The following is a 22,719-nucleotide window of genomic DNA, read 5'->3' as shown; positions in this document are numbered from 1 at the left end:
CAATAAATAAATCTTTATTGTCAAAGTACAACATGTGTACATTGAGATTATCTAAGCCTCCCCCCCTGCTCTCTCCCCCTAACACACAGTGACAACAAACCCTCCATCCTACCACACCATGTGAACAAACTACACCACACACTGGCCTCCCAAGTCAATTCTGCATAAGTTCACAGAGATTATATCCCATTTAAAAGCCTAACAGCCCACGGATAAAAGCTATTTTTCAGCCTGTTGGTACGGCTGGCTATACTCCTATATCTCCTACCGGATGGTAGTAGAGTAAAGAGATACCGTCCAGGGTGTGAGTCATCCCTGAGAATCTTCCTCGCTCTTCCAAGGCAACGAGCCCTGGCGATGTCATCCAGTGGTGTCAGGGGACAGCCCACAATGTCTTGTGCTGTGCTCACTACCCTCTGTAATACTTTCCTGTCCGCGGCTGTCAGACCAGCATACCAAACCACAATACCATACGAGAAGATGCTCTCTATAGTAGACCGGCAAAAGAGGGTCATTAGCCGTTGTTCTACCCTGTTCTTCCGCAAGACCCTAAGAAAGTGAAGCCTCTGTTGGGCCTTTCTAGCCACCTGGGTTGTGTTAACTTTCCAGGTCAGATCTTCACAGAGGTAGACTCCCAGGAATTTAAAGGAGGAAACTCTCTCCACGCAGTCCTCCCCGATGTAAAGTGGGGCAGGTGCCTCTCTTTTTTCTCCGGAAGTCTAACACCATCTCTTTCGTCTTGCCGATGTTCAGGTGCAAGTTGTTGTTACTACACCATATGGACAGTTTTTGTACCTCCCCCCTCTATGCTGTCTCATCCCCACCTGTAACAAGACCCACCACAGTTGTATCTTCTACACAAGCTCCATGCCACAGCTGCAAAAGCCGAATGGGAAACGAACACTGCATTGGCCGTAGTCCTCTCGCTCTACCTGCCTGGCTGGCTAGTAGGTCGACAAACCTCCAGCCTCCGGTTTGGAATATATCGTAAAACTGCTCGCTCGCAAGCAATCGCAGCGAGAAAGCCGGGAAAGGCGGACCTATAGGCCTCCGCCAGCGCTTCCGCAAACGGGTTCCGCCTTCTTCGGCGACTACTATGGCCGTCGCCCGTCAGGACGCCGCACGAGCGCTGCTCGCTTGGGTAGGTTCCCCGTTAGCGGTGCTAAGAGGGCGGAAGTGGCCTTCCTTACGGGCCCGGGGAGGAAGAAAAAGGGCCTATCGTGGGTCAGGCTACGGCCAAGGAGGAAAGGGGCGGACTTCCGTCTTTGCAAGTGGAAATTTTCCCGCGTTTTGCAGAGCGTTGTTGTGTTTGTAAATCAAGCGTTTGCATTTGTCGTCACGCAGCAAGACGGTGGTGGGGATTAGTATTTTTACACACACACACACACACACGCACACACCCCGCCCCCAATCCCCTTTCACCCAACAGTGAAACTAGCAGGATCTTTTTTTAAAATTGTATCTGCGGAAGAATTAGCTGTCGATTAGCTCCGGCTGGGTTGAAACTAGACGGGAGACGCGTGCGGCTGTTAATAATTTACCCGACAGGCAAGCAAGCAAAGAAGCGCCTTTTGTCACACGTAATGCCGTTGCGGCTCCAGACACCCATCATAACGCAATCCGAATTAACGAGCCCTTTAACGTCTCCGCTATCGGGCGCTTTCGATAAGGCGCTGAGCTCCGTTCACAACGCCTTCGGCAGCGCTGCTCGGAAGATTGAATTGTTCGTATAGGTCAGGGGTAGGCAACCTCGGCTCTTTTATGACTCCTGGACTTCAACTCCCAGAATTCCTCAGTCAGCGTAGCTGGCTGAGGAATTCTGGGAGTTGAAGTCCAGGAGTCATAAAAGAGCCGAGGTTGCCTACCCCTGGTATAGGTGCAATGGCAGCGGTTTAAGAGCGTCGCCGAAGAGTTAGCTTACCTTCAAATTCTTTCAAGACTTCGTTACACTTAAAAGGGAAGTTAAAAGTCTCTTTTAAGGCTTTCCCCTCATTTTGGGAGCAAGTCTGGATATTCCAGTCTTGCCGTGAGTGGAGCTTTGGCATTTGCTGCTCCCTGCTGGCCAGTGGTTCTTACTTGGATTAGCCGGTGAGTCGTGGCCGCTTTGTGAGGAGCGTACAGAAAACGGCATTAAATCTCCGTGGCCCCTGTAAATTAATGAGCACCCAGTAGGATAAAAACCTGTAAGTCGAGAGCCACAATTAAACTTGATAAACTTCATTCTGGATCAGTGCTGTCTTATTAGTTTCATGCTGGAACTCCTCTGTTGGAATTTGCTGCATCCGAGATTAGCCACCTAATTAATAGCTGAATATTCTAGCAGTGTAAAAATACAGGTAGTCTTCAACTTACAACAGTTCAGTTAGTGACCGTTCAAAGTTATAAAAGCACTGAAAAAAGTGACTTTTGACTGTTTTTCACACTTAACGGCCATTGCAGTATGATCACGTGATCAAAATTCAGACAGTTGGCAACTGACTCATATTAATAGCAGTTGCAGTGTCCCTGGGTCATGTGATCACAATTTGTGACCTTCTGACAAGCAAAGTCAATGGGGCAGCTAGATTCACTTAACAACCATGTTACTAACTTAACAACTGCAGTGATTCACTTAACTACGGCAAGAAAGGTTGTATAATGGGGCACACTCAGTTAACACATTCCTCACTTAACAACAGAAATTTTGGGTTCAACCATGGTCGTAAGTCGAAGACTACCTGTATTGAATCGGAATCAACTGGAAGGGACCTTGGAGGTCTTCTAGTCCAACCCCCTGCTCAAGCAGGAGACCCTATACCAGGGGTAGGCAACCTTGGCTCTTTTATGACTCGTGGATTTCAACTCCCAGAATTCCTGAGCTAGCATGGCTCAGCTTGGAAACCTCTCCTTTTCCTTCAGCATAGCTTGGCTTAGGAATTCTGGGAGTTGAAATCCACGAGTCATAAAGGAGCCAAAGTTGCCTACCCCTGCCCTATACCATTTCAGACAGGTGGCTGTCCAATCTCTTCTTAAAAGCCTCCAGTGATGAAACATCCACAACTTCCGAAGGCAAGCTGTTCCATTGGTTAATTGTCCAGTATTAACTGTTAGGAAGTTTCTCCTTAATTCCAGGTCGCTTCTCTTCTTGATTAGTTTTCATCCATTGTTTCTTGTCTTGCCTTCAGGTGCTTTGGAAAGAAAAGTTGATCCCTCTTCTTTATGGCAGCTCTCAAATACTGGAATACTGCTGTTGGGAAAATTGTGTCCATATATTCTTTTGAGCAATAACAGTCTTGTTCCTTCTCTGATGCATGAATAAAGGCATTTCTGGATGATAGCTTACAGTATATTACGGTTTGGGACTAGGATATTATGTACACCTGTGGGAGCTTTCTAGCTTCACCTAAAGAGGCATAACTTTCATGTACCATAGGAATGGGATTTCTCAGCCCACAGAGCTTGTTCTTTGGAAAAGCATCCCCCCTGTTCCCCTCCCCTCCACAACATTAGGCTGACTGCCAGTCTGTCAATTGTTTGGACCGACCAGGTTGTTTCAACTGGTTTCATAATGACCTTGTTTCACAGTAAATGAGAGGAGGTAGTTTAGTGTTGTACCTACCCTTATGGAGGATGTGGGTTCTCCATCAACTCGAGATACTTAAGAAAAGTTTGCACAGCCCTCTATTTCATTGGTTTCCCTGAACATTGCAGAGGCCTAGATGTAGATAATCCTTGTATTGGCTTCCAACATTATGACTCCATGTTATAACTTAGTTGTTCAAAAAGACAAATAAAATGCTTCCAGCTGTGGTATGTGTTTGATGTTTATTCCTGTGACCAAAGTTCACGTAACTGGCTTTTTATCTCTAACTGGAGAGGGATTTGTAAGTTGCTCAAAATCTTTGTGAATTGGAGTGGCAGGTAAGCGTAAATAAATAAACTAATAACATTGGAAGAGGAGCGTGTGAAAATCTTTGATACTATGATTGATATTATAAGATGGAGTTCCTGAGGAGATATTTATGATATATAAAATATTATTATAGGATTTTTTTAATTTAAAATTGCTCTGAAAGTAGAAAAGTACTAATATGAAAGAATTATAATGTAAATGATGCAATTAACAGAAATATTGGAAAGGAGAAAGATAAAAAGCAATATTACTTTTCTTAAATTTACATTATTATAATAACCAACTTGGAGAAGGGCATATTTCAGCTCTTAATATCTCCAGGTATGGCTGACAGGTATGTAATTAGGTGCTATCTAACAAAATGAAATTCAGTGGTGAAAAAGGTAAGATTCTACATTTAGGCAAGAAAAACCAAATGCACGGGTACAGTATAGGATGGTTCCTTGCTCAACAGTAATAACTGTGAGAGGGATCTTGGAGTCCTAGTGGACAATCACTTAAATATGAGCCAGCAGTGTGCTGCAGCTGCCAAAAAAGCCAACACAGTGCTAGGCTGCATTAACAGAGGGATAGAATCAAGATCATGTGAAGTGTTAATACTACTTTACAATGCCTTGGTAAGGCCACACTTGGAATACTGAATCCAGTTTTGGTCACCACGATGTAAAAAAGATGTTGAGACTGGAAAGAGTACAGAGAAGAGCAACAAAGATGATTAGGGGACTGGAGACTAAAACATACAGGGAACGGCTGCTGGAATTGAGTGTGTCTAGTTTAATGAAGAGAAGGATGAGGGGGGACATGATAGCAGTGTTCCAATATCTCAGGGGCTGCCACAGAGAGGAGGGACTCAAGCTATTCTCCAAAGCACCCAAAGGCAGGACAAGAAGCAACTGATGGAAACTAACCAAAGAGAGAAGCAACCTAGAACAGGGCTTTTCAGTCTTTTCACCTATTGTACCACTTTTAGGATATGGCAACATCCGAGTACCTAGAACTAAGGAGAAACTTCCTGACAGTTAGAACAATTAACCAGTGGAACAACCTGCCTCCAGAAGTGGTGAATGCTCCAACACTGGAAGTTTTAAAGAAGAGACTGGACAGCCATTTGTCTGAAATGGTATAGGGTTTCCTACCTCAGCAGGGGGTTGGAGTAGATGACCTCTAAGGTCCCTTCCAATTGTTGTTGTTGTTGTTGTTGTTGTTATTATTATTATTATTATTATTATTATTATTATTAAACTTATTCATTAAACATGAAACTTAGACAACTGAACACTCAAATTGACTGGCACTAATGGTTGACATGGGTTGCTGCCAGCATACTAGGTATCAACCAGGTATCTTCTTAAAATGTAAGATGTTCCGAGTAGTGCAGTTTTTTGTAGCTTTGCTGGAGTTATTGCAGGAAGCTGCAATTATTATTATTATTATTATTATTATTATTATTATTATTATTATTATTATTATTATTATTACTGTTGTTATGAGGGAGACCTTATGTCCGCGGGAGGCCACCGTTCCCCAGATAGTCGGGTGTGAGTCTCTCTTTCTGAGATGCGGCCCTGGTGCGCAGTTGGGCTTGCTGCTGGTGTACCTTTCGCCTAGTCACGCAGCAGCAGCCCTGCCTGAGCTGCTCGATGTCCTCTCTGGGCTGGTGATTGAGTTCCCGAAACTTATAGTTTTGGGGGACTTCAATCTACCATCGCTGGGAGGATCATCTGAGTTGGCTCGGGAGTTCATGGCTTCCATGACGGCCATGGACCTGACGCAAGTAATTTTGGGACCGACTCATGAGGGAGGCCACACCCTTGACTTAGTTTTCTTATCTGGACGGTGGTTAGATGATCTTGGTGGGGGGTCTCCAATTATTATGCCCCTGTCATGGACCGATCATCATCTCCTGCGCCTGGTCTTCCGTTTTGCCACCCCCCGCCGTGGGTGTATGGAACCAATTAAATGGTACCGCCCCAGACGCTTAATGGATCCCCAGAGGTTCCAGGCGGCGCTGGGGTCCCCACCTGCCTCCCTTGCTCACAGCTCGGCAGATGCCTTAGTGGAAGCCTGGGAAAGGACGGCCACTGAGGCTCTTGCCCGAGTTGTACCCCTGCGGCCCCTGACCCGGTGCAGATCCCGTCGAGCTCCATGGTTTTCTGCGGAGCTCCGGGAGATGAAGCGTCGGAGACGGGGCCTAGAGAGCGGTTGGAGATCCAGCCGATCCGAATCTGACCGATTGCGACTAAGAGCCCACATTAGGTCTTATCTCGCTGCGATAAGGGAGGCGAGGTCTAACCACTTCGCCACCCTTATCGCGTCCGCAGATAATCGCCCGGCCGCCCTGTTCAGGGTGACTCGCTCCCTCCTAAATCAGGAGGTGAGGGAGGATCCCTTGCAGGGTCGTGCCGAGGAGTTTAACCAGCATCTGTCGGACAAAATCGCTCGGATTCGGACCGGTCTGGACTCTGACTGGGCAGAGTCTGGCGATCAGGACACGGGCGGTCTTGTCGATACTACCTGGGATGAGTTTGATTCTGTGACTCCGGAGGAAGTGGACAGGATCATGGGGAGGCTGAGCACCACCACATGTTTACTGGACCCGTGCCCTTCCTGGCTGGTCTATGCAGCCCGGGAGAGGACACGCAGCTGGTTCCAGGCAGTTATATCGGCTTCTTTGGGTGAGGGTAGCTTCCCCGCCGTCTTGAAAGAGGCGGTGGTGAGGCCTCTCCTCAAGAAGCCTGCCTTGGACCCAGCTGTATTGAACAACTTTCGTCCTGTCTCCAACCTTCGCTTTCTTGCGAAGGTTGTTGAGAGTGTGGTGGCGCATCAGCTCCCTCTGGTCCTGGATGAAGCGGATTATCTAGACCCGTACCAATCGGGTTTCAGGCCCGGGCACAGCACGGAGACGGCATTGGTCGCGCTGGTGAATGATCTCTGGAGGGCTCGGGACAGGGGATATTCCTCTGTTCTAGTCCTATTAGACCTCTCGGCGGCTTTCGATACCATCGACCATGGTATCTTGCTGCGGCGTCTCAGGGGACTGGGAGTGGGAGGCACAGTTTTACAGTGGTTCTCCTCCTATCTCCAGGGACGTTCGCAGTCGGTGTTGGCAGGAGGGCAGAGGTCGACCGCGAGGTCTCTCGTTTGTGGAGTTCCTCAGGGGTCGGTCCTCTCGCCTCTCCTGTTCAACATCTACATGAAACCGCTGGGTGAGATCATTCGTGGTTTTGGAGTTGGGTATCATCAGTACGCGGATGATACCCAACTTTTCTTTTCGACCCCAAGCCACCCCAGTGATGCCCTCAATGTGATGTCCCGTTGCCTGGAGGCGGTTCGGGTCTGGATGGGGAGGAACAGACTTCAACTCAACCCCGACAAGACTGAGTGGCTTTGCATACCTTCATCCCGGGTCTATTCGGACATTCCACCTCTTGCTATGGGGGGTGAACTATTACCCCCCGTAGATAGGGCTCGCAACTTGGGAGTCCTCCTAGATTCACGGCTCACCTTGGAAGACCATATAGGAGCTGTGACTAGGGGGGCTTTCGCCCAGGTTCGCCTGGTGCGCCAGTTGCGGCCCTATCTTAGCCGGGATGATTTATGCATGGTCACTCATGCGCTCGTGGCCTCTCGTCTGGACTACTGCAACGCTCTCTACATGGGGCTGCCCTTGAGGACCACCCGGAAGCTCCAACTGGTACAGAATGCAGCCGCGAGAGTTGTGCTGGGAGTCTCCCGATACTCCCACGTTACACCTTTGCTCCGTGAGCTGCATTGGTTGCCAGTTGCCTTCCGGGTGAGATTCAAGGTACTGGTAATGGTGTTCAAAGCCCTTCATGGCATGGGGCCGGAGTACCTTAGGGAACATCTGCTGCCGGCATCAAGCTCCCTGCGCCCTGTGCGTTCCCACAGAGAGGGCCTCCTCAGGGTGCCACCGATCAGAGAATGTCGATTGGTGGCGCCCAGGGGGAGATCCTTCTCTGTGGGCGCCCCGGAGCTGTGGAATCAGTTGCCGGTAGAGCTCCGGATGGCGCCCGATCTTCGCTCCTTTCGTCGCGATCTCAAGACGTTTTTGTTTGTACAAGCCGGCCTAGCCTGATGGGGATTGGTGGGGTTTTTATTTTTTTGTATTTTTAATTTTATTTTTGGGGTTTTATTATTGTATTAATTGTTTTAACCTGGGCAATTATTTAATCTTTTTTTAATGTTTGTACTTTGTATTTGACTTTTGCCCTGTGAACCGCCCTGAGTCCTCAGGGAGAAGGGCGGTATATAAATATTATTAAAATTAAAATTAAATTAAAATTATTATTATATTTCAGACTTCTTCTATAAGAGTCCTGATAAACATATAGTTAGCGTTTTCTGAATTCCCTTGGTGCCATCTGCTGTTTTGTAATCTAAGTATAATGGTCCTCTCTGCTGCCAGGCATTGTTGACAAAATTGGACTCAGTGTAAGCTTTGCCAATTTCTAGTACATATGCTTTAAAAGATTATCTTTTCAATAACAAACTAGTAAATGTAAAACTTCAATAAAGAGCTGTGTGTGTGACGGGTAGAATGTTGTGTTCAATATCTATAGGCTTTCGTTTGAACTCTCAACTGGCAAAGATGATCTCTGAATCACCATGAATTGACAGATTGTCCAGAAAGAGCTATTTCAAACACCAACATTAAGTAATTCCTAAAAATATCATAACTATAGTTCAATGTATGATGTATTTATAAGATACAAATAGATAGTATCTTGGGTATCTCTGAATTAATCAAAGTTTAAATAAATATATTTCCTCCCCTCCCTTACTTTTTTTCAGGGAGCAAACAGTTATGGACAACTTGGCCTTGGTCATAAAAATGATGTGCTGCTGCCGAAGGCTGTGAAGTCATTTATCTTTAATCAGAATTGTATCAAAAGCATTACTGGCGGTGGAGGTCATTCTGCTATTCTTACCGGTAAAAATCCAAGCATAATATTTCCTTGTGTACTGTGAAGTTTAGCTCTGGGCAGATTGTAGATCCTTCCTGCATGATCAGTCAGAACCCCTAGCTACAGTTCTGTTTTTGTATGATGTTTATGGATCTAAGATTTCCCCCCTATATACATAATATAACAAACTGAAATATACATGCTGTTGTATGGAGAAAAGGAAGTTAAAGCTATGATGCTGCTCCATATTACTACCTTCAGCATTTTTTATCAAGCCCTTCAAAGAAAATCAAACTCAGGAAACAAGAACCACTTGGGTTGGAAAGATCTTTATTTCAAATAGTAATGTTGCCAAATCTTGAAAGTTTGTCAAAACAATTCTCCAGTTAAACGTATACCTAGCATAATTAAGATGGAATTAGCTTGAGTCTCTTTCAGGCATTACTTCCACCTCCAATGGAGTCTGTAACCTTCTGAAACAGCCCTTCATCCTCCATGTTCATAGGGTAGCTCTCCCCTATGTCTCTATTGGTAATTGGGGTTTATTGAAGGCTTGAGTGATATCTAAACATGAAGCCTATCTCAATAGAATTAGATCTTAAATACTTTCGATAAGTTTTTGAACTGAGGAAAAATACAGCTTAGGGAATTTAGAAGAAAAGCATGCATCAGGAATTGGATTGGGGTAGATATTATTGTTTCAGTGTTGTTAAATGGGACGTTTTATGCCAATGTTAGATGGGGCTGAAGAATATTTTAAAAACGACCCAACAACATACAATTACTTAAGAAATGATGATATGACTTCTCATTAATTATACCCTTAAAGAATCCATTTAGTAAGTACCTTAATGCTCCTACAATTGTTCTATAAGAATTGACATAACAATCTAAAGAAGATGGTAACCTCAGAAAACTATCATGAAGAATGTGTATATTTAATGTTACATGTATTAACAGCAGCGAGAATTACATTTGCACAGCATTGAAAAAATGAAGAAATACCAGCCGAAGAAGAGATAATTAAGAAAATTTTGGACTGTGTGGAAATGGACAGGCTTACATTGAAAATGAAAGGGAAAGAAGATACAAAATACTTTCAAACATGGGATGTATTTTATCAATAGCTAGAAAAAAGGATTAGAGAGTAGGAATTTAAGATGTATTATTACTAAGCACTAAAGATTTGTACTGTAATTATAAAAAATAATAAAATATTAAAAAAACCATCTAAAGAAGATGGTGATGCATATGATCACTGATTCAGTGATTTAAATCATAAGCTATTCCAGTGAGTTCAGTAAGAAACACATTTGGGTCAAATCTGTATAGAAGTTAATTGATGGTTAGTTGCATAGGTATCTGTTTGAAGCCGGGATGATGTAAAATGGTGCTTTGTTCCGCATGACACCATTTCTATCATAATGAATTGGATGTCACATGTCCTACCATTTGCGACAAGACCTATGAAGGTCACATGCATTTTCACCACAGAGCCTGCATGCTTTAATCTGCATGATAAACCATCCAAGTTGGGAATTCAGACAGCTATCTTAGGACTCAAGTAGATTTTGTGTTTATATATTTGTATATATGTATACATACTCTTGAGTAGTTTCTGGTTAGGTATTCTGATTGAGACTGGGAATCCAACAATACCTGAAAGCCACAAATGCAATATTTTGTTACAGGGGAAAACAGCACTGAGAATGGTTACTATGTAAGTAGTTCCTAAATAACAATTGCTGGTATAATATGGTCAAATCTATTGAGTTATATGGTCCCATTGCTATAAATAAGTCTGATGCTATTTGTTTATTTCACAGACACTGGAGAGATCTTTTTCTGTGGCCAGAATAAAGATGGACAGTTGGGACTTGGTCATACTGAGGATGTGACACATTTTACCTTATGTTCTTCTCTTTGCGGCTGTGCTATCGTGCAAGTTGCCTGTGGCTGGGATTTTACAATTTTACTTGCTGGTAAATCTGTCGTAATTTATTGGACTTGTATGCCACCCTACTCTCAATGATTCTGGGTGGCTCACAACAATCAAACAAAGAATTTCAATAAAATGGTTAAATGTAAACTATAAAGTTGGCAAGCATGATGAAGTGATGGGTCTCACTGTCCCTTGGCAAAGGCTTGGATGAATATTAAAGCAAATCATTGCGTATAGTGAAAGCCTTGGATCCTATGTGTGCCTCCAAGAGATTCCAAGATCTTCAGAATTGTGTATTGTGTATACAAATTTAAAAATTACCTATTATTGAATGTTTGGAAATGGGACCATTTTCAACTGAGTTAAGCACGATAATTAAGAAAACGAGTTATGTAGAAAGACTTTTGTACTCACTGTGTGGCCAGGCTTATAAAGCTGCACAACTTAACAATAAAGTTCTAAAATAAAGCTAAATTAGTATTAAAAGTTCCATTTGGTTACTGTCAATGAGCCATAGATGTAATTAATATTTATTGAATTATATTGGCTTTTTAAAATAACAAGGATTAGGTTAGACAAAATATGGTGAGTTGTTCTTAGAACAGTTACGGACAAAGTTAAAGAACAGTTCTGTCTTTACCATCATTCATTCATTCATTCATTCATTCATTCATTCATTCATTCATTCATTTGTTCATTCATTCATTCACTTGCCAATGACTGGGTGATTTACAGAAGTTAAAACGTATTAAACTACCTTTTCCTTATAAACATAAATCTCTGAATCTACTTTGCAGCTAGGAGACTTCCTTTCAGTTCTAGTTTTCAGCTGTTTTGCTGGCTCTGTTTTTTATATGGTTCCTTTAACTCCAGTTTTTATTTCACTCTTGTTCATTCTTTTGTCTCCTGCAATTTATTCCCTTTAATGTTCTAAAGTTCTTACAGTGCATTTAAATCACGCTAGAAATAAGTAATGAATATACAGGTAGCCCTTGCTTAACAACTTGTTTTACAACCATTTGAAGTTACGATGGCCAGGGAATGGGTGTTTTACAAGCACCTCCAGATGTTATAAATTTTTATTTTTATTTATTTTAATTCCATTTATATCCCGCCCTTCTCCGAAGACTCAGGGCGGCTTTACAAACTTAGCAGTAGCCTTCATTCTATGTATATGCCTGCTTATTAGGGCTTTCACACACACACCCCAAGCGGCATTATTACAAAGTCAGTTTATTGCCCCCAACAATCTGGGTCCTCAGATTATGGTTAGGCCAACACCTGTGGTCCTATGACATATCAGCCTGGTCAGCTTTACAACCCGTTGCAGCCTTCCATGGTCATGTGACTGTGATTCTGCCAGTTTCTGGCAAAAACAACAACACCACCAACACCCATTCAAATGAATGGCTTTGTTTGGTGACCACAGTATTTGCTTAATGACTGCTGTGTTCTCTTAATGATCATTGCAAAAAGGGCAGGAAATTTAACTCAGGTCTTGTGGGTGCCTCAACTTATTTCTGTAATAGTTTATGACCTAATTCCAAGCTCAATTATAGTTGTAAGTCAAGGACTACCGGTAAAGGTCATGAGGTTCAAGGAATGTCTATGATTACATGAATTGGAATCTATCATAGAGCTAGGCAAATGATAAGTATTGCATGGCATATTGCACTGAAAATTCACAATACTTTTGACTTGAGGTAGACAATGAAGGTGTTCAAAAGTGCTGCTCTGTCTTTCAGGAAGTGGCCAAGTATTCTCCTGTGGATCTAATTCCTTTGGACAATTGGGAATTCCTGATATTTCAGGCAGATGCACTATTCCTGCAGTGATTAAGGTAAGAGGTCTTTGGTGCTTTCCCACCAAAGCTTGTTAATCACCCCATCAGAGAGAAGAAAAAAAGCAGTTTTGTAAAAATGAGATCATTTGTTTTAGACGTTGCTGCAAATTTTTGCTGTAGGTTTTGAGGATATTGTATAATATCTTCATTCTCCCTGTTTGTAAAGGCCATTTGAAAAATCAAGTATTTAATTCAATAGAATTACTATTTTTTATGATATACATTTCCTTAAAAGTCTCTCCCAATCCTCTCACTTCTCTCATAGTCTTTACAGGATAAAGTAATAAATATTGCTGCTGGACTCAGGCATGCTGTTGCTGTGATTGGTGAGTTACACCTTTATGGTGAAATTAACAATAATAAAGATATAATACTGTGCCCGATCAGAAGAGTTTAATTTTGCAGATGAAATTGCTCTGTGAATTTGCTAGAAAAAACATGAAGTATTTAAGAAATAATTCATTGATTTAATATTCAATGACAGGCTAATATAAATCAGGTATTTTATGGAATATATTCTATGATGATTATTTAACCTTCATGGATCACTTAATCAAAGTGGTTTGGAAGACTTTTAAAAGGAATTTATAATTAGGATAATTTTGGTCTTTTACCTTCAGCCATTTGACTCATATAAATTGCTTAATAATTTTCATTCAATAAAGCCCTGGGAATCAATATTATATTGTTTCTTCTGGCATTAATTGGGATGGTATGGAACTCATTCTAAAAATAGGTGCACAAAGTGCCTCTCACTGGTTGACGGTGTAGCATATTAGGGATCTTGAAAATATTACAGGTAGTCCCTGGGTTACAATCCTAACTGGGATCTGAATGTATGTTACTCAGTGAAGTAGTTATTGAGTGAAACATCACACACTTAGCAACAGTGGTTCAGGCAGTTCTGATTGTGGTTGTTAGGTGACCTGCCAGCTTTCCCAGTGACTGTGCTTACGAGAAACCGGCAGAATGAGCCTTGGTGGAGCAGTGGGCTAATGCCTCTTTAAGTAATACCAGCTGCCTGCAATTAGTGCAGGTTCGCATCCCACCAGGCTCAAGGTTGACTCAGCCTTCCATCCTTCCGAGGTAGGTAAAATGAGGACCCAGATTGTCGTGGGCAATAAGCTGACTTTGTAATAATGCCGCTTGCCCCCCCCCGAAAGCCCTAATAAGCAGGCATATACATAGAATGAAGGCTATTTGCTAAGCACATTGATTTGTGCTTAGAGTGTAAGCCGCCCTGAGTCTTCGGAGAAGGGCGGGATATAAATGGGATTAAAATAAAAAATAAATAAATAGAGAAAGTTTCAGTTCAGGTTCCCTGTTCCCGGACAGCTTCCACCCTGATCAAAGCTATTCGCGTCTTGGTTCTTCCCAGCCCTGAGCCTTGATTTTTGACAGGCAAGTGATGCTTTCAAGGGATCACTGAGCCAGAAGAGGCTAACTTGATTTTATTGGTTTGAATGAATTGTATCTGCTTCAGCATCCCCACTGCCTATTTCCCACAACTCATCTGACCATGGTGGCGCAGTGGTTAGAATGCAGTACTGCAGGCTACTTCTGCTGACTGCCAGCTGCCAGCAGTTCGTGAGTTCTGTTCTCACTGGCTCAAGGTTGACTCAGTTTTCCATCTTCCGTGATTGGTAAAATGAGGATCCAGATTGTTGGGGGAAATATTCTGACTGTGTAAAATGCTTAGAGAGGGCTGTAAAGCACTGTGAAGTGGTATATAAGTCTAAGTGCTATTGCTATTTGTCCTTTTGACTACCCTGTATAGCATGGCTGAGAGGAAGACATTGCTTTATTCTGCTGTTGCTTTTCCTCTGCCACCGTGACCCTCACTGGACTTTCCTCTCTGTTTCCTCCTCCGTACCATTATTGTCTTCTTCTTCCTCCTTGGCACTGTCTTACCTCCCCTGCACTGGGCTTGCTGACACTGGCAAGCTCCAAGGCCTATGGTGTCTTTGCTGGGATCAGAGATGGCAGCGAGGGGTGGAGCACCGGCAAGGGGGAGGGGAAGGCCCACCACTGTCATGGGGCCTGAGGCTGACTGATGTTGATGAGCCTAGCACAGAGGAGGCGAGGTGATGCTGAAGAAAAGGAGGAATAGAATAGAATAGAGCTGTAAGGGACCTTGGAGGTCTTCTAGTCTTCTAGTTCTTCTAGGAAGAATAAGAAGATGGCAGCATTGAGGAGGACAAGGAAGAAGGTCCACTGGGGACGGTGGTGGCATTAGGAAGGTGGTGGTGGAATATAGCAGTGCTGAACAAATGATCGTAACCCAGGGGCTGCGTGTACAACTAAATTATGTTTTACATTTTATGTGCTAAATGTGAACTGTTAAGCTGCTATCAGTAAGACACACTGATGTATTTCATCAAGCTGTTATCAGGGGAACAGTTTTTAATCTTGACAATTTATTTTCCTTTTGTGTGAGCAGAAAATGGTTCTGTATTTCAATGGGGAATTGGTATGGCATCTCAAGCAAAGCGAATGTGCCAAGAAAAAAATATTCCTTCTTTCTTGAGGGCAAAGGAACCTTGCAAAGTACCAGGTTTGTTTGTTTTTTAAAGCTATATATGATATTGATGTATGTTTGGGGCTTTTGTGCACATATACCGCCCAGAGTCATTTTGCAGAGTGAGATGGGCAGGATATAAATTTTTCAAAGCATATTAATATTTTCAAAGATAGTAATTGCCTTTTTAACAGTTGCATCGTGATAGTGGCTCACATTTAACTTATAGCTGACAAAGATACCTAGCATTCATTTTTCTCTATTAAGGAGAGCAACACTTTAGACAGGGATTCATATTTTCTCTCATATTGTGTTCTACACGATCTAAGGCTTTGTTTTTCCCACAGGAAACCCGGGAATCTAGGCATTATGGTTCAAAGGAAGACATTCTCAAACCTCATTATTGCTATTCATTTTATTTTCAGTGGTTTTCATAATAGCAACATTGCTTTAGTTCAAACTCCTGTAGCAACTCAGGCTATTTCATTCCATTTTCATTTATTAAATTTGTATACCGCCCTTCTCCCGAAGGACTCAGGGCGGTGAACAGGGCACATATAAATAGAAAATACAAAAATTAAAAGAGAATTAAACAATTGCCCAGATAAAAACAGTAACAGTATAAAAAACCCATTAAAAACCCTAACGTCCCCCATCAGGCCAGGCCAGCTTGTTCAAATAAATGGGTCTTCAGACCGCGCCGGAAGGAGCGAAGGTCCGGTGCCGTCCGGAGCTCAACCGGCAGCTGGTTCCATAAAGCCGGAGCGCCCACAGAGAAGGCCCTCCCCCTGGGGGCCACCAGATGACATTCTCTGACTGGTGGCACCCTGAGGAGGCCCTCTCTGTGGGAACGCACAGGGCGGAGGGGAGTTGACGCCGGCAGCAGGTGGTCCCCGAGGTACTCCGGACCCATGCCATGTAGGGACTTAAAGACCATAACCATAACTATCTAAGCCAAGTCATGGTTCTTGAAAATTAATTTCATTTGCAAATGTATATGCTTGCATTTTTAAAGAATATTCAGCCATTTTTAAAGAATATTCAGTCAAAGTGACCATTGATCTATTAAAATTTATTTGCAGTGTAGTAACCCAACATGACCTGTACAGCAATGATTTCTATATATCTCACACATTTTACTTTTTAGCTTTAGTTTTGTTTGTGATGTTCTGCAACACAGAAAACCTCTGTGAAAGGAATTCTCTCTTTTACTCATGACATAAATGGATTACTCTCCTAGGTTTCGAAAATGTCAAAGTGAGGAGTGTAGCTTCTGGCTCACATCATGTTGTGTCACTCACAGGTATGTTTCCTTTGGCTTGGCTTAACCATTCAAAGCATTCTGTTTCTGATATTAGTTCACATTTCCTTAGGAGTGTCTGAGTGTATGATTTATGTGTTTCAGTCTTCAAAGCACCTATTTCCTTCTCCCATTTTGAAACACTAGTTCAAATGTCCTTCATATGGTTTATGTGACTTTGACTTGTGGATTTTTGTCTGTAATTTTGTTAGCTGTTTTCATGTTTCATCCTAATAAGCAGAACTGAACCACTTAGATAAGCTTGGAAGAAAATCCAAGAACTGCGAATAAGTGAAATGTATTGGAAAAAAAGTCAGGAAATTAAAGCCAAAAGAATTTTGGCAACTGCTAGCCCTGCTGAGAATAGCCAGTTTGTTGTGGTGGTTAAAAGCACTATGTTGGAAACTGGGAGACCTTAAGTTTCTAGTTCTGCTTAGTGATGAAACCAGCTGAGTGATTTTGCCACAGTCGCTTTCTCGCAGACTTGGGAAGAAGGCTGTGGCAAAGTACTTTTAAAAAAACCCTTGCCAAGATTCGGTCAATAAAGACAAAGTGTAAACCTTGTATTTAATTTTTTTCCACTATATCTAATAGGTCGTCTCAGCTCCATCTTTTGAGTGGCCTAGTTTGTTTTTGTCTGTCCTTTGTTAAGATTTGTTAAGATAAAGGGTTTTTTTCCCTGATAATACAAAAACTTTTAGTATGTTTTTTTTCCTTATGAAGAGCTGACAAAGGAATATTTATTATGCTTGCATTGTGTGTGTGTGTTGTGCATTGATGTTGTCAAGGTTATGTGTTTGTATGTCCTGGATGCACTTGTTTGCATGGGCATGATTTGGTTTATATATTACAAATTTTGGAGAAATTTAATTTGCAACTTTGTCAACTATGGCTAATTGCATGCAATGCGATTTATGCATCGTTTCTTGTGCTTTGGCATTTCTGAATTGTAGCTTCTTTTTAAAGTTAAGATATTTACTACAGTATTTCTGCATAGAGCAATGACATTTAATCGCTATATCTGTGTCCTTAAGAAATAATACAGAAAATGTCTTCCTTGCTATTTTATTCTTTCTCTCTTTTTAAGATAATGGAGATTTATATGTTTGGGGAAACAATAAGCACAAGCAACTATTAAGCAAAGACTCTATTGTTTTGGAACCTCAGAAGATTGAAGCTTACTATTTTGAGGGTGAAAAAATTAGAAGAATTTGGAGTGGTTGGACACACTTGGTGGTGCAATCAGGTATAATCTAAAAAGCGGTATCTAAAATATAACGACATCTATTTAATTGAAAAAAAATATTTCTATGGATCTTAAAAGGGATTTTAGACTAAGATGTGTGGAAGACATGGCAAAATACTGCGTCAGACAAATGTTTGATTTTATTGTACTGATTGGTCTTCATGCTAAGCTGTAAATTAGTCTTTTGTGTTTTCTTTCTCCTCTTTCTTTCTCTGAGGTATTATAATATTATTCATCTTTGCAAAGATAATGGTCTAAATATATAAAATATGTTCCCTACAACATATTTTAATTAATTAAATATATTTAATTAATTAAAATATATTCTCAGTCCTACTGTTAGAAGTTTGTAACTCAGAATGCAACAGATACCAATATCTGTTTTAGAAGGATTTTCCCCCCCAATATCATATCTTAGACTACAATTTCAGACAATGGTTTGATAGGAGAATAGCCATGTATATACTACTAACACTCTTCTGTCTGTCTGTAACCCTAACATTTAATTAATCCAAATGGTGCATTATAAGAATTATGAAGATTTTATACTACTCTAATAGTAGGTCTAGAATTCTGTTCCTAATATGCCATCAATATTGGACAGAAATGCTATTCATTATAGCTTTCCATAGTAGCTGTTTAGTTTCTGGCTTAGATACAATATATTGTTTCTCTTTAAATAAGATACTATGGCTCCATTTCTTCATTAGTGAGATCATGAGTTCTGTAATGGAAATAATAGTTTGATTGCATTGGGGCTTCAGTTTTGCCAGACAAAGGTGAAATTGGCAAATGTTTTGTCAGATTGTCCCATCTGCAAACATCATCTACCCCATAGGTCAGGCCTCATGTTACTGGATTTTTTTCTTTCTTGCTTGCATGCCTTGTTGCTTCTAAGGATTTGGGAGTGAAAGCAATAGTGTGTAAATCCATTCTTGCAGTTTTATTAAATGGAATTGCAGAATGTAAATCCAAAACTGAAAGTCACTCTTTTTATAATTGATATTTTTGTGAGAATGGGTCTAGATTCTATAATGTTGCAGATGTAAATTAGGTTATGTAAGAATCTCATTGAGATGGTTTGACTAAAGGAAGTTCTAAATATAGTAAAAATGTGTTGAAAAAGAAAAGAGATAACAAAGTCTTAAGCCTTTAAAAGGTGAGTCATCCTGGGTTCAGAATAACTGCCGTCCTCCTTATGCTGGTAGCCAATAACAAAGGGAGCCTTAATTAAGGGAGTTTATTTATCTCTGTGTTGTTCTGAATAAATCCACAGATCTGTTTGTTATGCTTTTTTAAAATGGGAAAATAATTCTCAGTACATTAAAGATTTACACATCCTTTCTTGTGAAAATGGATGAAAGGAAATGGAAAAAATGCTTACACCGTCATTTCCCCCTCCCTGTCCAATTGCAGTTATACCAAAGACCTAGAGAAAGGATATACCATAAAATTATAACCAGAGCTGGCTAGCTCCAGATAAGTTCTGTGGCAAAAAGGAACAACATTTTTTGTCCCACCCAGGAGGCTTTTGTTGTGGATGGGGGTCTTGCACTAAAAGCTTCTGAAAAACAGTTCTGTTCATGTGTAGTATTATAAAGGCACACTGCAATGTCTTAGAGAAGTACTAAACAGTATTTATTTTGCTTGATGAATGTATCCTAGAAGACATTTGTTGTTCTTGAGCAGTTTGGTTCTGCTTGAGCTGCTAGGTGAAATATGAAGAATCAGTGATCCAAGGTCTGTGGAAAGAAATTATAGATAGGTTAGTGCTGGCAAAATAACATGTGAAATCTTGGAAGACCTCATCATTTATTTAATATCTTCTCTCCCATAACAGGCAATAGGATGTCAGAAAATACCAGGAAGATGATTAATGAGCAAAATGATACTGGAGGGATGTGAGAGTTTTGAAAGGGTCAATCTTACACTTAGTGCTCTTTGGTTTTTTTAGTTGAAAAACCTTTAAAAGCAGTGTTGTCTTATGGTTAAAGTTTCAAATTAGGGAGACTCGGAGTCAAATTCTATCTAATCTAGAATTTTTATAAGGCCTAAAATATAGATAAGCTCTGGTGAGATAAAAGAAGTAATAAATATTTTCAAGTACGTTTAAATAACTAGTCCATACATGAGATTGAAACCTATCAATTTACTGGGATCCTATTACTCAATGCATCTTTGCCTTATTTATTTATTTGCTTGCTTGCTTACAGTATAGGATTTATATTGCTGTGTTTTTCATGCAACAACTTCAGTAGTTTACAACAAACCACAAAACATAGTTAAAAAGAAAGGTACCCTTTCCCTCCAGGTACCAAACCAAGTAACCTTACACTCAATTCCCATCGTAGTCTAATGCTTGATAAAAGAGCCAGATCTTCATAGCCTTTTGGAAGGTTAAAAAGAATAGAGAGCCTTTTGATCTCAATGGGAGGCTGTTTCAAAGAGCCGGGGCCTGAGAAGGCATGGCTTTGTGGTTCCATCAGGTGGCAGTATTTAAGGAAGGGGATTTGGTACATACCCATCCTATCTAAAATAGTAGGATAAATAAATACCTTCAGGCAAAGATAGTTCTGCAAGTAACCTGACCCTGGAATTTCTTGCTGTGATAGAAGATGACGCTGGGGTTAAGCATCCTTCACTTGCTCGCTGTGGTTTGTGCAATCCATTGTATAGGATGTTGTGAAAGGATCAAAGGATCTGCTGGCTGGCCTTCTGATTCTCAGCCACTCGCCCTGTGTGAACATCAAGTGAAAGCTGTACTGAAGGCTGTGAATCCCAGCAAAACTGCAGGCCCAGATGGGGTGCTGGGGATAGTGATTAAGAACTGTGCCAACCAATTAGCAGGGATCCTGACGTCTCCTTGCAAACGGCCTGTGTGCCATCATGCTTGAAAGCAGCTACCATTGTCCCAGTCCCAAAGAAAACAGCAGTTGAGTGCCTGAATGACTACAGACCTGTTGTATTAATGTCTGTAGTGATGAAATGCTTCGAAAGACTGGTTCTCCAACATCTTAGGACATGCCTCCCACCAGACTTTGACAAACATCAATTTGCCTACAGGGGGAACAGGTCGATAGACGATGCCATAGTTACTGCTCTACACTCTGTAGCAAGCCATCTAGAGAAACCTGGAAGCTATGTCAGGATGCTTTTCATTGATTACAGCTTGGCTTTGAACACCATTTTGCTGAGCATTCTTATTGAAAAGCTGACTGACTTGAATTTTCCCCCTCCATCTGCGATTGGATTAAAGACTTTCTTAGGGACTGGCTACAAACAGTGAGGGTTGGATCTGTTTTATCCACCCCCCTGAAGCTTTGCACCGGCTCGCCACAGGGCTGCATGCTTAGCCCCTACCTGCACTCATTGTACACATACGATTGTGTATCGTCCGACCCATATACTACGATAATTAAGTTTGCAGATGATACCACCGTAGTGGGTCTTATTACAGGTGGAAATGAAACAGCATACAATATGGAGGTACAAAAACTATCCATATGGTGTTCAGAGAACAACTTGAACCTGAACATCGGCAAGACAAAAGAAATGGTGCTAGACTTCCGGAGGAAAAGAGAGGAACCTGCCCCACTTTACATCGGGTGGGGGCAGGGGGCTGTGTGGAGAGAGTTTCCTCCTTAAATTCCTGGGAGTCTACCTCTGTGAAGATCTTACCTGGAAAGTTAATACAACCCAGGTGGCCAGAAAGGCCCAACAGAGACTCCACTTCCTCAGAGTCTTGCGGAAGAACAGGGTAGAACAACAGCTAATGACCTTCTTTTACCGGTCTACTATAGAGAGCGTCCTCTCGCACTGTATTGTAGTTTGGTATGCTGGCCTGACAGCCATAGATAGGAAAGTATTACAGAGGGTGGTGAGCACAGCACAAAACATTGTGGACTGTCCCCTGACACCACTGGATGACATCGCCAGGGCTCGCTGCCTTGGAAGAGTGAAAAAAATTCTCAGGGATGACTCACACCCTGGACAGTATCTCTTTACTCTCCTACCATCGGGTAGAAGATACAGGAGTATAGCCAGCTGTACCAACAGGCTGAAGAACAGCTTTTATCTTGAATGGCTCTTGAATGGGAAATAATTGTGTAATTTTATGTATGATTGACTTGTGAGTCCGGTGTGTTGTGCAGTTAGCTCACATGGTGTAACAAGATGGTGGGTTTGTTGTCACTGTGAGTTGTGGTAGTGGGGGCACGAAGGGAGGCTCAGCCAATCTCAATGTATACATGGTTGTACTTTGACAATAAAGATTCATTCATTCATTCAAATCAAAGGTTTGCAGTGTGGGATATGGGGACAATGTGTAAGAGAATGGGATGTAGAGTTAAATGTGTTATCAGCTTAGATTCCTTATGTTGCCACAAACAGTCCATGTCCAGCCCCGCTTTAATTCTGTTCTCCCTTATCTAACACCATTATAGTACTGACTGTTAGTTGACTAAATTCTTGGGTATAGGCTTGAATAAATATTCTGTGCTGCAACTTATAGACCCAATCCTTAGTGCAAGACACGATGGTATTCATTCCTTGGTACTTCCAAATTCTTTGCCTTGTTTATTTTTTTATGTTTTTGAGTCACTCAATTATAAAAAAAAAGAAAAGTAGTATGCCACAAAGCAATACATCAGCCTGAGGCATTATCTCTATTCCCAAAAATGCCTCTGAGGCCCATTTCTCATATGAACCAGAAACATTTTTAGAAAATAACTGGAAAAAGAGAGGAGAGAAAGATTGATTTACAAACCCATGTGGACTTGAACATTTAGGTTTGCTGATGGTTTACATGCTGTTATAGCATGTAGTGCCTTATGATAGAAATGCTGTCTTATTTAGGAAGTTTATTATATTTTGAGTAACAATTCAAGTAAACTGTTATTAGGGCTATTCTGTGACTTTAGTCTGAATCTCAGAAGTGTTGCAAACATCTTAGGCCACATAAAATAGAGGGTATGGGGCTGTCAAGGCTTTCCTGAGTTCCTTTCAAATGCATTCATTAAACATGTTCAAACTCTCTATGTACCGATTTTCTAGC

General features: G+C 41.5%; 1 protein-coding gene across 1 annotated transcript in view; it reads left to right on the top strand.

Moving 5' to 3' along the window:
- Positions 1–1,096: 1,096 nt before the first annotated feature.
- Positions 1,097–22,719, top strand: part of SERGEF (secretion regulating guanine nucleotide exchange factor) — a gene marked incomplete at its 5' end in the record, with an annotated part of 82,097 nt that continues 60,474 nt past the window's right edge. The window contains 8 exons of the mRNA XM_081315338.1: positions 1,097–1,141; positions 8,705–8,843; positions 10,644–10,799; positions 12,505–12,599; positions 12,868–12,928; positions 15,043–15,156; positions 16,361–16,423; positions 17,508–17,666. Of these exons, the coding sequence (XP_081171464.1) occupies positions 1,097–1,141; positions 8,705–8,843; positions 10,644–10,799; positions 12,505–12,599; positions 12,868–12,928; positions 15,043–15,156; positions 16,361–16,423; positions 17,508–17,666 (832 nt within the window). The remainder of the gene's footprint in view (positions 1,142–8,704; positions 8,844–10,643; positions 10,800–12,504; positions 12,600–12,867; positions 12,929–15,042; positions 15,157–16,360; positions 16,424–17,507; positions 17,667–22,719) is intronic.

Source organism: Vipera berus (genome assembly GCF_964194415.1).
Source record: "Vipera berus genome assembly, chromosome: 1".
Lineage (NCBI taxonomy): Eukaryota > Metazoa > Chordata > Lepidosauria > Squamata > Viperidae > Vipera > Vipera berus.
Note: the sequence above shows the minus strand (reverse complement) of the source record. Positions and strands in the feature narration are given on the sequence as shown.